Genomic DNA, 12,600 nt, shown 5'->3' with positions numbered 1-12,600 from the left:
TTTCATTTGTGTTGTCTGTTTTGATTACCCCATGCACCACAAGGCTTATAACGGGAGATATCCCGCATAAAATACAGGCCTAGGTGTGGCCACTTTCATATGTTGTCTTCACAAAAGGTTTCTGAGCCTTTATTGGAGCTATGGATGTGCTTGTCTGTGGCTAACAGACATGACTATACTATGAAATATCTAATATGTTCATTCATTAGCTACAAAATAGTCCACTTTCCAGGCAGACATCCTCCTAGCTGAACGATGTCATTTCCCGGAAGAGACAGCCAAGATTGGGCCATTCTCTTTAGTGTTTGCCTTGTCTGCCTTTCCCCCACCTCTTCACTAGAAACATTTTGATCCAAAATCACACGGAAACCCTACACAACTGGCGCAAAAACAAACCAATACAACACTTAAGCAACGTATCCAAATGGAATAACTAAGAACTGCACAGAAAGATAACGAGGTGAGGTTTATTAGATGACTCTTCTGACTAGCTAGCGTCTCGCGCTAGCTAAATGCTAGCCAAACATGATTTGCTGCAGGAGTTGGCTAACGTTAGATAGCTAAGCTTGCGGCTTCGGATCGTTCGTTTATAAGCTCAGTGCTTCAGAGGTAGCTATGCCGGATGCAAACGTGTCATTGCAAAATATAACTATACTGTAGTTATGTTTTCAAAGCACATTTAAAATTCAAATACAAACGCCATGAGTGTGAAATGTATTGACGTCGCCTCGATAATTAGATAACTTGCATATCTAGCGTAATATTAGGCTAGGTTCGATAGCTATCTACCGGTACTTAACACGCGTGTAAACAAATGGCACAACCGCATGAATTTGTCTATAGACAACCAGAATTAATCAATGACACTTCACGTTTTGTAAAAAAATACATCTATAGTAGTTAGATACTAATGTTAGTAGGTAAGTTATGTGATATGAAACGAAGTTAGCCAGCTTGCTAGACAGCTAACGTCCGTTAGCTAAGTTGTAGCTAGCGGAACACGCCTTACAAAGAACCTTCAAACGACACACTTATCTTCTAAAGTTGTCCTCTCACCAAGTTTGGTATTAAGTTATACTGACTATGTTAGCCATATTGCAGGTCAATAGCTGTCGTTCGAATGTTCTTTGTATTGGATGTATTGTAATCCATTCATGTTTTATGTCTGATGCAAAATCACAGCACCCTTATAACCATTTCATGCATAGGTGTTGCAACGTATTAATTGCTCTGTCTTGTCACTGCTGGCCTGGATCAACAAAGGCCCCTGAAAGCCAGTTGTGCAAGGCACTGACAGTGGGCTTTGTTGTAGTGATGCGAATGTGGCATCTCAAAATGCAGTTAACAAGCTACCCCAAAACAAACTATACCATTCTCTGTTATCCTCTTTTCAGGGAGAGCTTTGCAGTCACTCCTCTCAAAATCAAATAAACCCTAAACGTCTATCTCTGCTGCACTGAAAAGCACCCACCTCAACTCAACCTGAGCCTACCGCCTGACTCACCTAAACCCAACCAGCCAGTATGTTCCAGTGTCCGGGTAACCCAATGTCCAGCGCTGCTGCCAGCCCCATGCAGCAGCTGTCTCAGCCCCAGCCAGGGTACAGCATCCCCTGTGCCTCGAGTCCCCTGCCCTCTGAGAGCGCCAGTCACCCTCTCCGGAGCTCAGCCCTGCCCTTGGGCTCAGCCACTCCCTTCAGCCCCACCTCCACAGGTGTGTGTGTGTGAGTGTGTGTCAAAGCTGTCTGTGTGTCTCTCTCAATGGGCTTATCTGTTTTTGTTTGTTTGTTTTTAGTATCTAACATGGCAAACCCTAAAGAGAAGACCCCCATGTGTCTGGTGAATGAGTTAGCCCGTTTCAATAAGATCCAACCTGAGTATAAGCTGCTCTGTGAGCAAGGACCAGCTCACTCCAAGGTAACTCAACAACCCAGCCACTGGTAACTCACTAGCAAACTCGGGTTGTATTTATAAGGATACACTCACTGTAGCAAAAGGTTTTGCAACTGAAAATAAAAACAAATATTTCTTGTTGGACAAGTTCAGATAGTGCCACACCATTTCTGGCCTTTTGTGACAACTGAACACAAGCCTGGAAAGATCAGTCATCAGTGTGCTTTTTATGTCTACCTTCCTGCTCTTTAATACTTATAACAGAGATTTATCCCTATCTACTTCTCTCTTCTGTCTCTGTTTCCTTACTCTCCCAGATCTTCTCAGTGCGATTATCACTAGGGGATCAGCACTGGGAGGCAGAGGGGACCAGCATAAAGAAGGCCCAGCACTCTGCAGCTGCCACAGCCTTGGCCCAGACCACAATGCCCAAACCTAGCATGAGGAACAATACCCGCAACAACACAGGTCATCACTTTGAGTTGCACAGTATCATGATAGGGAAACATTCATAGTCAGTGGCATTAAGTATCTACATTAAATAGGTTTTGAGTTTGATCACTAGGTGCATTAAAGTTTTGGTGCCTATTGTTCTTTAATGTGTTCTGTTTTCTGTTTTGTCTGTGTGTGTACTACCACAGTAGACTGCATGACGCAAACGGTGGAGCTGAATTCCCTCTGTATGAAGCTAGGGATGAAGCCTATGTACAAGCCCATAGACCCTTACCCCGGGATGAGACCACCCAGCTTCAACTACAACATCAGGGCCCCGGGGCCTTACCAACGCTCCATGCAACAGTACGTCCATTTGTTTTTCTGGGGGGGTATTTATGGTAAAACTTCAATTAATACCCCAGGCGTTTATTGGAGGCCAGCATGATTAGGTAAGTCAGTCAGTAAAAGCTATACCTGAGCGTCTCCTGTCTTCTCGGTGTGTGGTCAGGTACTACTACCCGTTTCCCCCGGTGGGGCCGGTGCTGTACCACATGGAGCTGAACATCGGGGGCCAGCAGTTCCACGGAAAGGGGCGTACGCGGCAGCTCGCCAAACACGACGCTGCCTCCAAGGCCCTGAAGACTCTGCAGAAGGAGCCCATACTGCTGCAGCAGCTGCCTGAGGTCAGAACTGCCTGGGGTCAGAACTGCCTGGGGTCAGAACTGCCTGGGGTCAGAACTGGGGAGAAAACACTAGGGTTGGAACAGTCCCTACTTATTCCTTTCTGTTTCTGGGAATACTCTAACTGGAATTCCTGGAAAAAGTTGGATGAAAGTTTGGGAACATTTCTGGTATTTTTCCCAAAGGGCAACACCTGCTACATGGATCACTACACTGGTCTGCTTCACAACATGAAGGGCACATATTTGACTCAATACTGCCACACAGAGCAATTCCTCTGCATCTTATAATCACTCTGCTGCAACATACACAGCTGTCAGATAGAATGTTTTGACACAAACTATTTCATTTCAGATGAATGGAGAAGACACTGAAGAGAACCTCAATAAATCAGAAATCAGCCAGGTGTTTGAGATCGCACTGAAGAGGAACATGCCTGTCAACTTTGAGGTAGGCTTTGGTCCTGCATTGGCTCAACTAACAGTCCAGTTATATAGTGGAACTAATTTTGTTTTCTCCCCTGAGGATATACCTTTCTAATGGTCTTTCCCTTACCTCTTCCCACAGGTTCTGAAGGAGGCAGGTCCTCCCCATATGAAGAGCTTCATGGTGCGTGTGGCAGTGGGGGAGTTTTGTGGTGAGGGCGAGGGCAAGAGTAAGAAGATCGCAAAGAAGCTGGCAGCTACAGCCGTGCTGGAGGAACTGAGGAGACTGCCCCAGCTGATCCCCTGTGTGGAAAAGATGCAGCCAGTACGCATCAAGAAGAAGACCAAGTCCATCATTAAGGTGAGAGGACCAGGGTGATGAGGTCAGGGAGAATAGAGGGCAGATGGGAAATTTGCTTCCTAGCTGGCAGTGAATAAAAGTACTGTACATCATAAAAAAGAACAAGGGCTTCTAAGAAGGCCATTGTTAATTCTTAAAGGGCAACAGAAGGGAGAGGAGGGGTGATGCGGAAAACTTTTGCAGGGTTGGAAAATTGTTTTATAGGAATGTTTGATCTTGTGCTTGTTCTCTCCATCCCCCTCCAGCTGCAGACCAGTCCAGAATATGGGCAGGGCATGAACCCCATCAGCAGACTGGCTCAGATCCAGCAGGCTAAGAAAGAGAAGGAACCAGAGTACAACATGCTGACAGAGAGGGGGCTGCCCAGACGCAGGGAGTTTGTTATGCAGGTGAGACAGGAGGCCCTGGGCCTGGCACATAGCCTACCACTACCTGCTCTTGACCAAATCAACCCCATGCTCTCAGCCTAGGGCACTTGGTTTAGCCTTGGTTTCTCAAATGATTGCCTCGCCTGGTTCACCAACTACTTCTCTGATAGAGTTCAGTGTGTCAAATCGGTGGGCCTGTTGTCCGGGCCTCTGGCAGTCTATGGGGGTGCCACAGGGTTCAATTCTTGCGCCGACTCTTTTCTCTGTATACATCAATGATGTCGCTCTTGCTGCTGGTGAGTCTCTGATCCACCTCTACGCAGACAACACCATTCTGTATACTTCTGGCCCTTCTTTGGACACTGTGTTAACTACCCTCCAGACGAGCTTCAATGCCATACAACTCTCCTTCCGTGGCCTCCAACTGCTCTTAAATACAAGTACAACTAAATGCATGCTCTTCAATCGATCGCTGCCTGCACCTGCCCGCCCGTCCAGCATCACTACTCTGGACGGTTCTGACTTAGAATATGTGGACAACTACAAATACCTAGGTATCTGGTTAGACCGTAAACTCTCCTTCCAGACTCACATCAAACATCTCCAATCCAAAGTTAAATCTAGAATTGGCTTCCAATTTCGCAACAAAGCATCTTTCACTCATGCTGCCAAACATAACCACGTAAAACTGACCATCCTACCGATCCTCGACTTCGGCGATGTCATTTACAAAATAGCCTCCAATACCCTATTCAATAAATTGGATGCAGTCTATCACAGTGCACTCCGTTTTGTCACCAAAGCCCCATATACTACCCACCACTGCGACCTGTACGCTCTCGTTGGCTGGCCCTCGCTTCATACTCGTCACCAAACCCACTGGCTCCAGGTCATCTACAAGACCCTGCTAGGTAAAGTTCCCCCTTATCTCAGCTCGCTGGTCACCATAGCAGCACCCACCTGTAGCTCGCGCTCCAGCAGGTATATCTCTGGTCACCCCCAAAGCCAATTCCTCCTTCGGCCGCCTCTCCTTCCAGTTCTCTGCTGCCAATGACTGGAACGAACTACACAAATCTCTAAAACTGGAAACACTTATCTCCCTCACTAGCTTTAAGCACCAGCTGTCAGAGCAGCTCACAGATTGCTGCACCTGTACATAGCCCATCTATAATTTAGCCCAAACAACTACATCTTCCCCTACTGTATTTATTTATTTTGCTCCTTTGCACCCCATTATTTATATTTCTACTTTGCACTTTCTTACACTGCAAATCTACTATTCCAGTGTTTTACTTGCTATATTGTATTTACTTCGCCACCATGGCCTTTTTTGCCTCTACCTCCCTTATCTCACCTCATTTGCTCACTTTGTATATAGACTTATTTTTCTACTATATTATTGACTGTATGTTTGTTTTACTCCATGTGTAACTCTGTGTTTTTGTATGTGTCGAACTGCTTTGCTTTATCTTGGCCAGGTCGCAATTGTAAATGAGAACTTGTTCTCAACTTGCCTACCTGGTTAAATAAAGGTGAAATAAAAAATAAATTAAAACTTGTGTAGGTCTGAGGGATTGGACAGGTGTGAGCAATATGACACCTAGCCTAAGGGCAATGTGGAGCCTGCGCCATAGGCATACACACTATCTAGGCTAGTTCTCTCAGATCTCCCTAGTGTCTATGGTTCTCTCATTCTGACCTGTGGTTGTGGTCACCAGGTGATGGTGTGTGGTCAGTGTGCGGAGGGCTTGGGCCCCAGTAAGAAGGTAGCGAAGAAGAACGCAGCAGAGAAGATGCTGGAGCTTCTAGGTTTCAAAGTTCCCCAGCCCCACAAACCTGCGCTCAAAACGGACGAAAAGGTACAGTAGGTCCCCAAGAGCCACCAGAGGCATCCCATCCAGACCACTGGTTTAGTTAGACTCCACTCATGCTTATCTATCCAGTAGTACATAGCAGAGATAGTTTGTATTGACTTGAATGATCATTCAGCTGCCAACTGACGTGTATTCTTTCTGTTGATCATGTGACCCAAGGTTCCACTGAAGAAAAATGGAGACGGGAGGAAAGTGACCTTCTTTGAGCCAGGCTCTGTGGAGGAGAGCCAGTCGCTGGGTGAGTGGTTCAAGCGCAGGGTTGAAACTACACATACTTTGATATGTACTCAGTTTTATGCAGTACACTTTGCGTTTGGATGTGGTATGAGACATTTTACTTACTCGACTTAAACCCTTTTGTCTCTTTTGGGGAGCATAGGTAATCCACAAACTTCCCCCAGAGTGTTATGCGGGATGACTGATTTAGTATTTTGGAACGTGGGATACTTTTACATGACATGGGTGTTTCATTCCGTGACTGTCTCTGGTGACCCCCCCCATCTCTCAGGTTCCAAGGAGGAGGACTACCGCCTGCCCTTCCTCAGCCACCAGCAGCTCCCAGCAGGCATCCTGCTCATGGTGCCCGAGGTGGCCCAGGCTGTAGGGGCCAGCCCTAGTCAGGGGCACCAGAACAAGGACTACGGTCCCCGGGCCAACCCTGCCAAGGTGTGTCCCTTTGTTTTAGTGAAATTAGCCATGGTATTATTTTAGCTCTGCTATCTTTTACCTCACAGTTTGTATGTTTATTTTAGTCCTGTGATGTTCTCTTTTACTTCTTCAATATTTTGTTGTAAATGTGTCTTTGATTAGCAAGATGAGCACTATGCAAATAAACAGTATTGTTATTATTATATTAAGGCCACCCTGACGGCCATCATTGCCAATGAGCTGCTGTACGCTGGTGCCTCCCTGACCGCCGAGACCATTCTGAAGAGCCAGAACAGTGTGGGCCATCTAGTACCCCATGGACCCCTGACAAGACCCTCTGAACTGCTCAGCTACCTGGCCAACGTACAGGGACTGCAGGTACACACATACACACACACACACACACGTACCTTAACTCACACAAACACCTACCCCATGGGTTCCTGACCAGACCCTCCGAACTGCTCAGCTACCTGGCCAACGTACAGGGACTGCAGGTACACACATACACACACACACGTACCTTAACTCACACAAACACCTACCCCATGGGTTCCTGACCAGACCCTCCGAACTGCTCAGCTACCTGGCCAACGTACAGGGACTGCAGGTACACACGTACACACACACACACACACACACACACACACACGTACCTTAACTCACACAAACACCTACCCCATGGGTTCCTGACCAGACCCTCCGAACTGCTCAGCTACCTGGCCAACGTACAGGGACTGCAGGTACACACGTACACACACACACACACACACACACACACACACACACACACACACACACACACACACGTACCTTAACTCACACAAACACCTACCCCATGGGTTCCTGACCAGACCCTCCGAACTGCTCAGCTACCTGGCCAACGTACAGGGACTGCAGGTACACACATACACACACACACACGTACCTTAACTCACACAAACACCTACCCCATGGGTTCCTGACCAGACCCTCCGAACTGCTCAGCTACCTAGCCAACGTACAGGGACTGCAGGTACACACACACACATACGTTAACACACACACACACGTACGTTAACACACACAAACACCTACCCCATGGGCTCCTGTCCAGACCCTCCGAACTGCTCAGCTACCTGGCCTAATGTACAGGGACTACAGGTAGTCATAGACACAATGATGCGCATGCATGTGTGTGCACGCGAACGAAAACACACACAATTAAACTTTTTATTAATGCAGTGGTATTCAAACTTTTTCAGTGGGGACCGCATTTTTTCCCCACCAGAATATCTGGGGACATAAAATTTTCTCCCACAAATTTCTGGATACTCCACCCCATCCCAACTTTAAAATCAGTAAATTCATCCATTTTACATCAACAAATAACCTTCAATTTATTACGTTTTCATCTCTTATCCAAATTATAAGAAACTGATAAATATATTTACTCAATATTATTACATTTTTTAAATTATCTTTCTCAAAAATGTTTGTATGTTGTCCCATACAATCTCTACCTTTTTGTTGTTGTTGGGCGACCCCACTGCAGTTCCTGGGGTCGTGACCCCGATTTTGAAACAACTATATTAATGTTTTGTGGAGTGTTAATGTTAGTATTAATATCCTCTGTTGCTTTTCTTCCAGGTGGAATACAAAGACTTCCCCAAAAACAACAAGAATGAATTTGTATCGCTGATCAACTGCTCCTCCCAGCCCCCCCTCATCAGCCACGGCATTGGCAAGGACGTGGAGTCCTGTCACGACATGGTTAGACTCGCACACATCCACACTGAAGGAGCTTTAGTGTTTAGACCAGGATCTTGTTCATTAGGGCACACTGTAGCAAAAAAAAAAGCTGGTCTCCCAAGAGGCGTAGCAGTCGAAGGCAATGCATCGCTATGAAAAAAAGTATATTGGACATGTTCACAAAGTTCCTCCCTGTTTCACATGTGCCCTCTGAACACAACCCTGATGCTCTAAATTAGACATATACAGGCACAAGCAATAGGGAAATGATGATATAGGCTACATCAAATATTCCACATCCTCCCTCTGTCTACAGGCTGCCTTGAATATCCTGAAGATTCTGTCAGAGCTGGACCAGCACCAGCAGCAGACCAATGACAGGACAGCGAATGCACCACTCTCTGGGTAAGACCATGCATCTAATAGGTCAGATGAGGACCAATGTTACAATATTATTGAGGTTGAATAATAATAATAGTTTAATATACAGTGCCTTGCGAAAGTATTCGGCCCCCTTGAACTTTTCGACCTTTTGCCACATTTCAGGCTTCAAACATAAAGATATAAAACTGTAATTTTTTGTGAAGAATCAACAACAAGTGGGACACAATCATGAGGTGGAACGAAATGTATTGGATATTTCAAACTTTTTTAACAAATAAAAAACAGAAAAATTGGCCGTGCAAAATTATTCAGCCCCTTTACTTTCAGTGCAGCAAACTCTCTCCAGAAGTTCAGTGAATGATCCAATGTTGACCTAAATGACTAATGATGATAAAATAGAATCCACCTGTGTGTAATCAAGTCTCCGTATAAATGCACCTGCTCTGTGATAGTCTCAGAGGTCCGTTTAAAGCGCAGAGAGCATCATGAAGAACAAGGAACACACCAGGCAGGTCCGAGATACTGTTGTGGAGAAGTTTAAAGCCGGATTTGGATACAAAAAGATTTCCCAAGCTTTAAACATCCCAAGGAGCACTGTGCAAGCGATAATATTGAAATGGAAGGAGTATCAGACCACTGCAAATCTACGAAGACCCGGCCGTCCCTCTAAACTTTCAGCTCATACAAGGAGAAGACTGATCAGAGATGCAGCCAAGAGGCCCATGATCACTCTGGATGAACTGCAGAGATCTACAGCTGAGGTGGAAGACTCTGTCCATAGGACAACAATCAGTCGTATACTGCACAAATCTGGCCTTTATGGAAGAGTGGCAAGAAGAAAGCCATTTCTTAAAGATATCCATAAAAAGTGTCGTTTAAAGTTTGCCACTAGCCACCTGGGAGACACAAACATGTGGAAGAAGGTTCTCTGGTCAGATGAAACCAAAATCGAACTTTTTGGCAACAATGCAAAACGTTATGTTTGGCGTAAAAGCAACACAGCTCATCACCCTGAACACACCATCCCCACTGTCAAACATGGTGGTGGCAGCATCATGGTTTGGGCCTGCTTTTCTTCAGCAGGGGCAGGGAAGATGGTTAAAATTGATGGGAAGATGGATGGAGCCAAATACAGGACCATTCTGGAAGAAAACCTGATGGAGTCTGCAAAAGACCTGAGACTGGGACGGAGATTTGTCTTCCAACAAGACAATGATCCAAAACATAAAGCAAAATCTACAATGGAATGGTTCACAAATAAACATATCCAGGTGTTAGAATGGCCAAGTCAAAGTCCAGACCTGAATCCAATCGAGAATCTGTGGAAAGAACTGAAAACTGCTGTTCACAAACGCTCTCCATCCAACCTCACTGAGCTCGAGCTGTTTTGCAAGGAGGAATGGGCAAAAATGTCAGTCTCTCGATGTGCAAAACTGATAGAGACATACCCCAAGCGACTTACAGCTGTAATCGCAGCAAAAGGTGGCGCTACAAAGTATTAACTTAAGGGGGCTGAATAATTTTGCACGCCCAATATTTCAGTTTTTTATTTGTTAAAAAAGTTTGAAATATCCAATAAATTTCGTTCCACTTCATGATCGTGTCCCACTTGTTGTTGATTCTTCACAAAAAAATTGTTCTATATCTTTATGTTTGAAGCCTGAAATGTGGCAAAAGGTCGAAAAGTTCAAGGGGGCCGAATACTTTCGCAAGGCACTGTATTTGTCTTATTTTCTAGGTTTGCAAAACTCCGAAAACATTCCAAAAGCTTTTCAGAAATCCTAGTTTCTCTCCAACTTGAGAACTAGGTCCGTATGACTTGGTAACACTTGTTTGTCTTGTGTTGGGTTTCTGTAGGTGTGGTAAACAGGACATGGAGGGCAGTGACTCTCTCCTCATCAAACAGGCTAACTCAAGCACCTTGGGACAACAGACTCTGGATGGCACTGTGTAGACAGACGCACACCATTGGTTGTTTGAAAGAAGCACTAAAAGAAAACTAACACTGTTCTGATAGGCTGTTTTAGATTTCTACAGGAAGCTGAGGGCAACCATCACTAGTGTTCATATTGTATTAAATGTTCCAAAATGTTCAGTTAAACAAGATTGATAGAATAAAAATTACATTTATTTTCTCCTTGATTTTGTTTAATTGTGCACATTCATTCTTTTTTTGTTGCTTTATAGAAGAAAAATGCTGCATCATATCCAAATATATATATATATGTTGAGATAAGATGGAATAATGTTAATATGATAACTGTGAAAATCAGCGTTTGAAAAGAAGCGTTTTGTCTATTTTTCCCTTTTTTTCTGTTAATGAGATCTTTCTCTTATTTTTAAATGTTGTTTTATTCTTCATTGACCCTGGAATTATTGGGGGGTTGTTAGCAGACCTGGGTTAAAAAACGAATTAAATCTTTCAAATACTTGGAGAGTTTGCTTTATGAGTGCCAGATGGGCGGAGTTTGCCGTTTTGCCTCTATTCCATTGCTCCAGGCAAGCTCAATCAAGCCCAGCTAAAGTATTTAAAATGATTTAAAATAGCTTTTTAACCCAGGTCTGGTTGTTACAATAGCGTTTACTTGTGAAGTATGGGACCCCATAGAAGGATAGGATGCAACTAGCGAGCCACTGTTGGTTTTCCTAGAGTGCTATATAACAACAACCACCGCTGCGAAGGTTTTGTGACTAAGTATAGCGTGTGTGATGTCCTGTGGTTTTGTCTGTCCCCACTGTCAGAGGTGTCGGGGCAGTATAAGTCTGTTGCGTACGGTCCTAGCACGATATCCCCCCTCTCTCCCCTTGTTGTCCCTCCCTCAGTGTCAAACCACCTCTCTGCTCCCCATGAAATGTAAGTAAAACTTGTATGCTATCACGCACAAAACAAAACCATCAGAGTTGTTGTATTTTTGTTCTTCTTACTGTATGTGCCCTCATGTTCCAAGAGAAAATGGTAGATGATAAAGGTAGGTACATTTGGGGGTACTTTTTGGACTGGATGTGTAGTGTAAGCCTAAACTAGTCTCAACAGGCGTGTTTCTGCCAAAGCGAGTCTTGCCCTACACAGATGTGATATCAATGACAGAACAACCAACCTGTCACACAGTGGCTTTACTTTGACAACAGTGGATGTTTTTACCACATATCAACACAGTTTAGTATAATAAGCCAAACAAATGGCTGACACATTATTGACCTGTCAGAAACACATGGTACAACCACCCTGTCCTGCAAGACTTAATTTCTGGCCAATGACCGTTACTGGCAGTTCCAGCACAACTCGGGTTTCTTAAAACGAGCTGAACAGGACCTAGGTTGCCAGCCTGCCTTTAAACCAGTCGAGGGGCATGGTTGGTTGGCCATGGCCTTCTCAAACCAGCTTGATAATAAGTGTAACAAAGGCAGGCTGGCCTTAGACTGGACCACACTGGAAAGCATTAAGCTGTAAGAGTAGTACAGTTGGGATTGGTCATTTTATTTCCCCATTATATAGTTTTTATCCCATTTTCAATATTTGTTTATCCATTCAGGCCTGGTTTCCCTGACAGATTAAACCTACTGGAATAAAAAAAAACATGGTCACCGTATCATTTTAGTCCATGACTAGGCTTATTATGTGTCTGGGAAACTCACCCTTAGATTTTATCTGTAGAGACTAAGTCTACAGGGAGAGTTAGTTAGCTGCGGTCAGGGGAGGTTCTCCATTGGTCAGCTCTACTTGCTCTCAATGAAAGGCTACGTGCACTAGTCTGACCCCATGAACCGATATGTCACCACGGAGGACTCCCACGGCAACAG

General features: G+C 44.8%; 1 protein-coding gene across 2 annotated transcripts; it reads left to right on the top strand.

The window, feature by feature from the left end:
• The first annotated feature begins 255 nt into the window (after positions 1–255).
• Positions 256–11,688, top strand: stau1 (staufen, RNA binding protein, homolog 1 (Drosophila)). Of its 2 annotated transcripts, none has more exons than XM_014167446.2 (16): positions 256–460; positions 1,395–1,713; positions 1,795–1,916; positions 2,210–2,360; positions 2,534–2,690; positions 2,836–3,010; positions 3,363–3,458; positions 3,576–3,794; positions 4,040–4,183; positions 5,881–6,021; positions 6,196–6,274; positions 6,545–6,702; positions 6,895–7,062; positions 8,314–8,436; positions 8,732–8,820; positions 10,657–10,941. In XM_014167446.2, exons 2-16 carry the CDS (start codon positions 1,524–1,526, stop codon positions 10,751–10,753), a joined length of 2,109 nt encoding a protein of 702 aa, XP_014022921.1. In that variant the 5' UTR covers positions 256–460; positions 1,395–1,523; the 3' UTR covers positions 10,754–10,941.
• The last annotated feature ends 912 nt before the right edge of the window (positions 11,689–12,600 follow it).

The sequence above is a fragment of the Salmo salar genome, chromosome ssa22, assembly GCF_905237065.1.
Source record: "Salmo salar chromosome ssa22, Ssal_v3.1, whole genome shotgun sequence".
In the NCBI taxonomy this organism is placed as follows: Eukaryota; Metazoa; Chordata; class Actinopteri; order Salmoniformes; family Salmonidae; genus Salmo; species Salmo salar.
The sequence above is the reverse complement of the archived record's forward strand: the minus strand, read 5'-3'. Positions and strand labels throughout refer to the sequence as shown.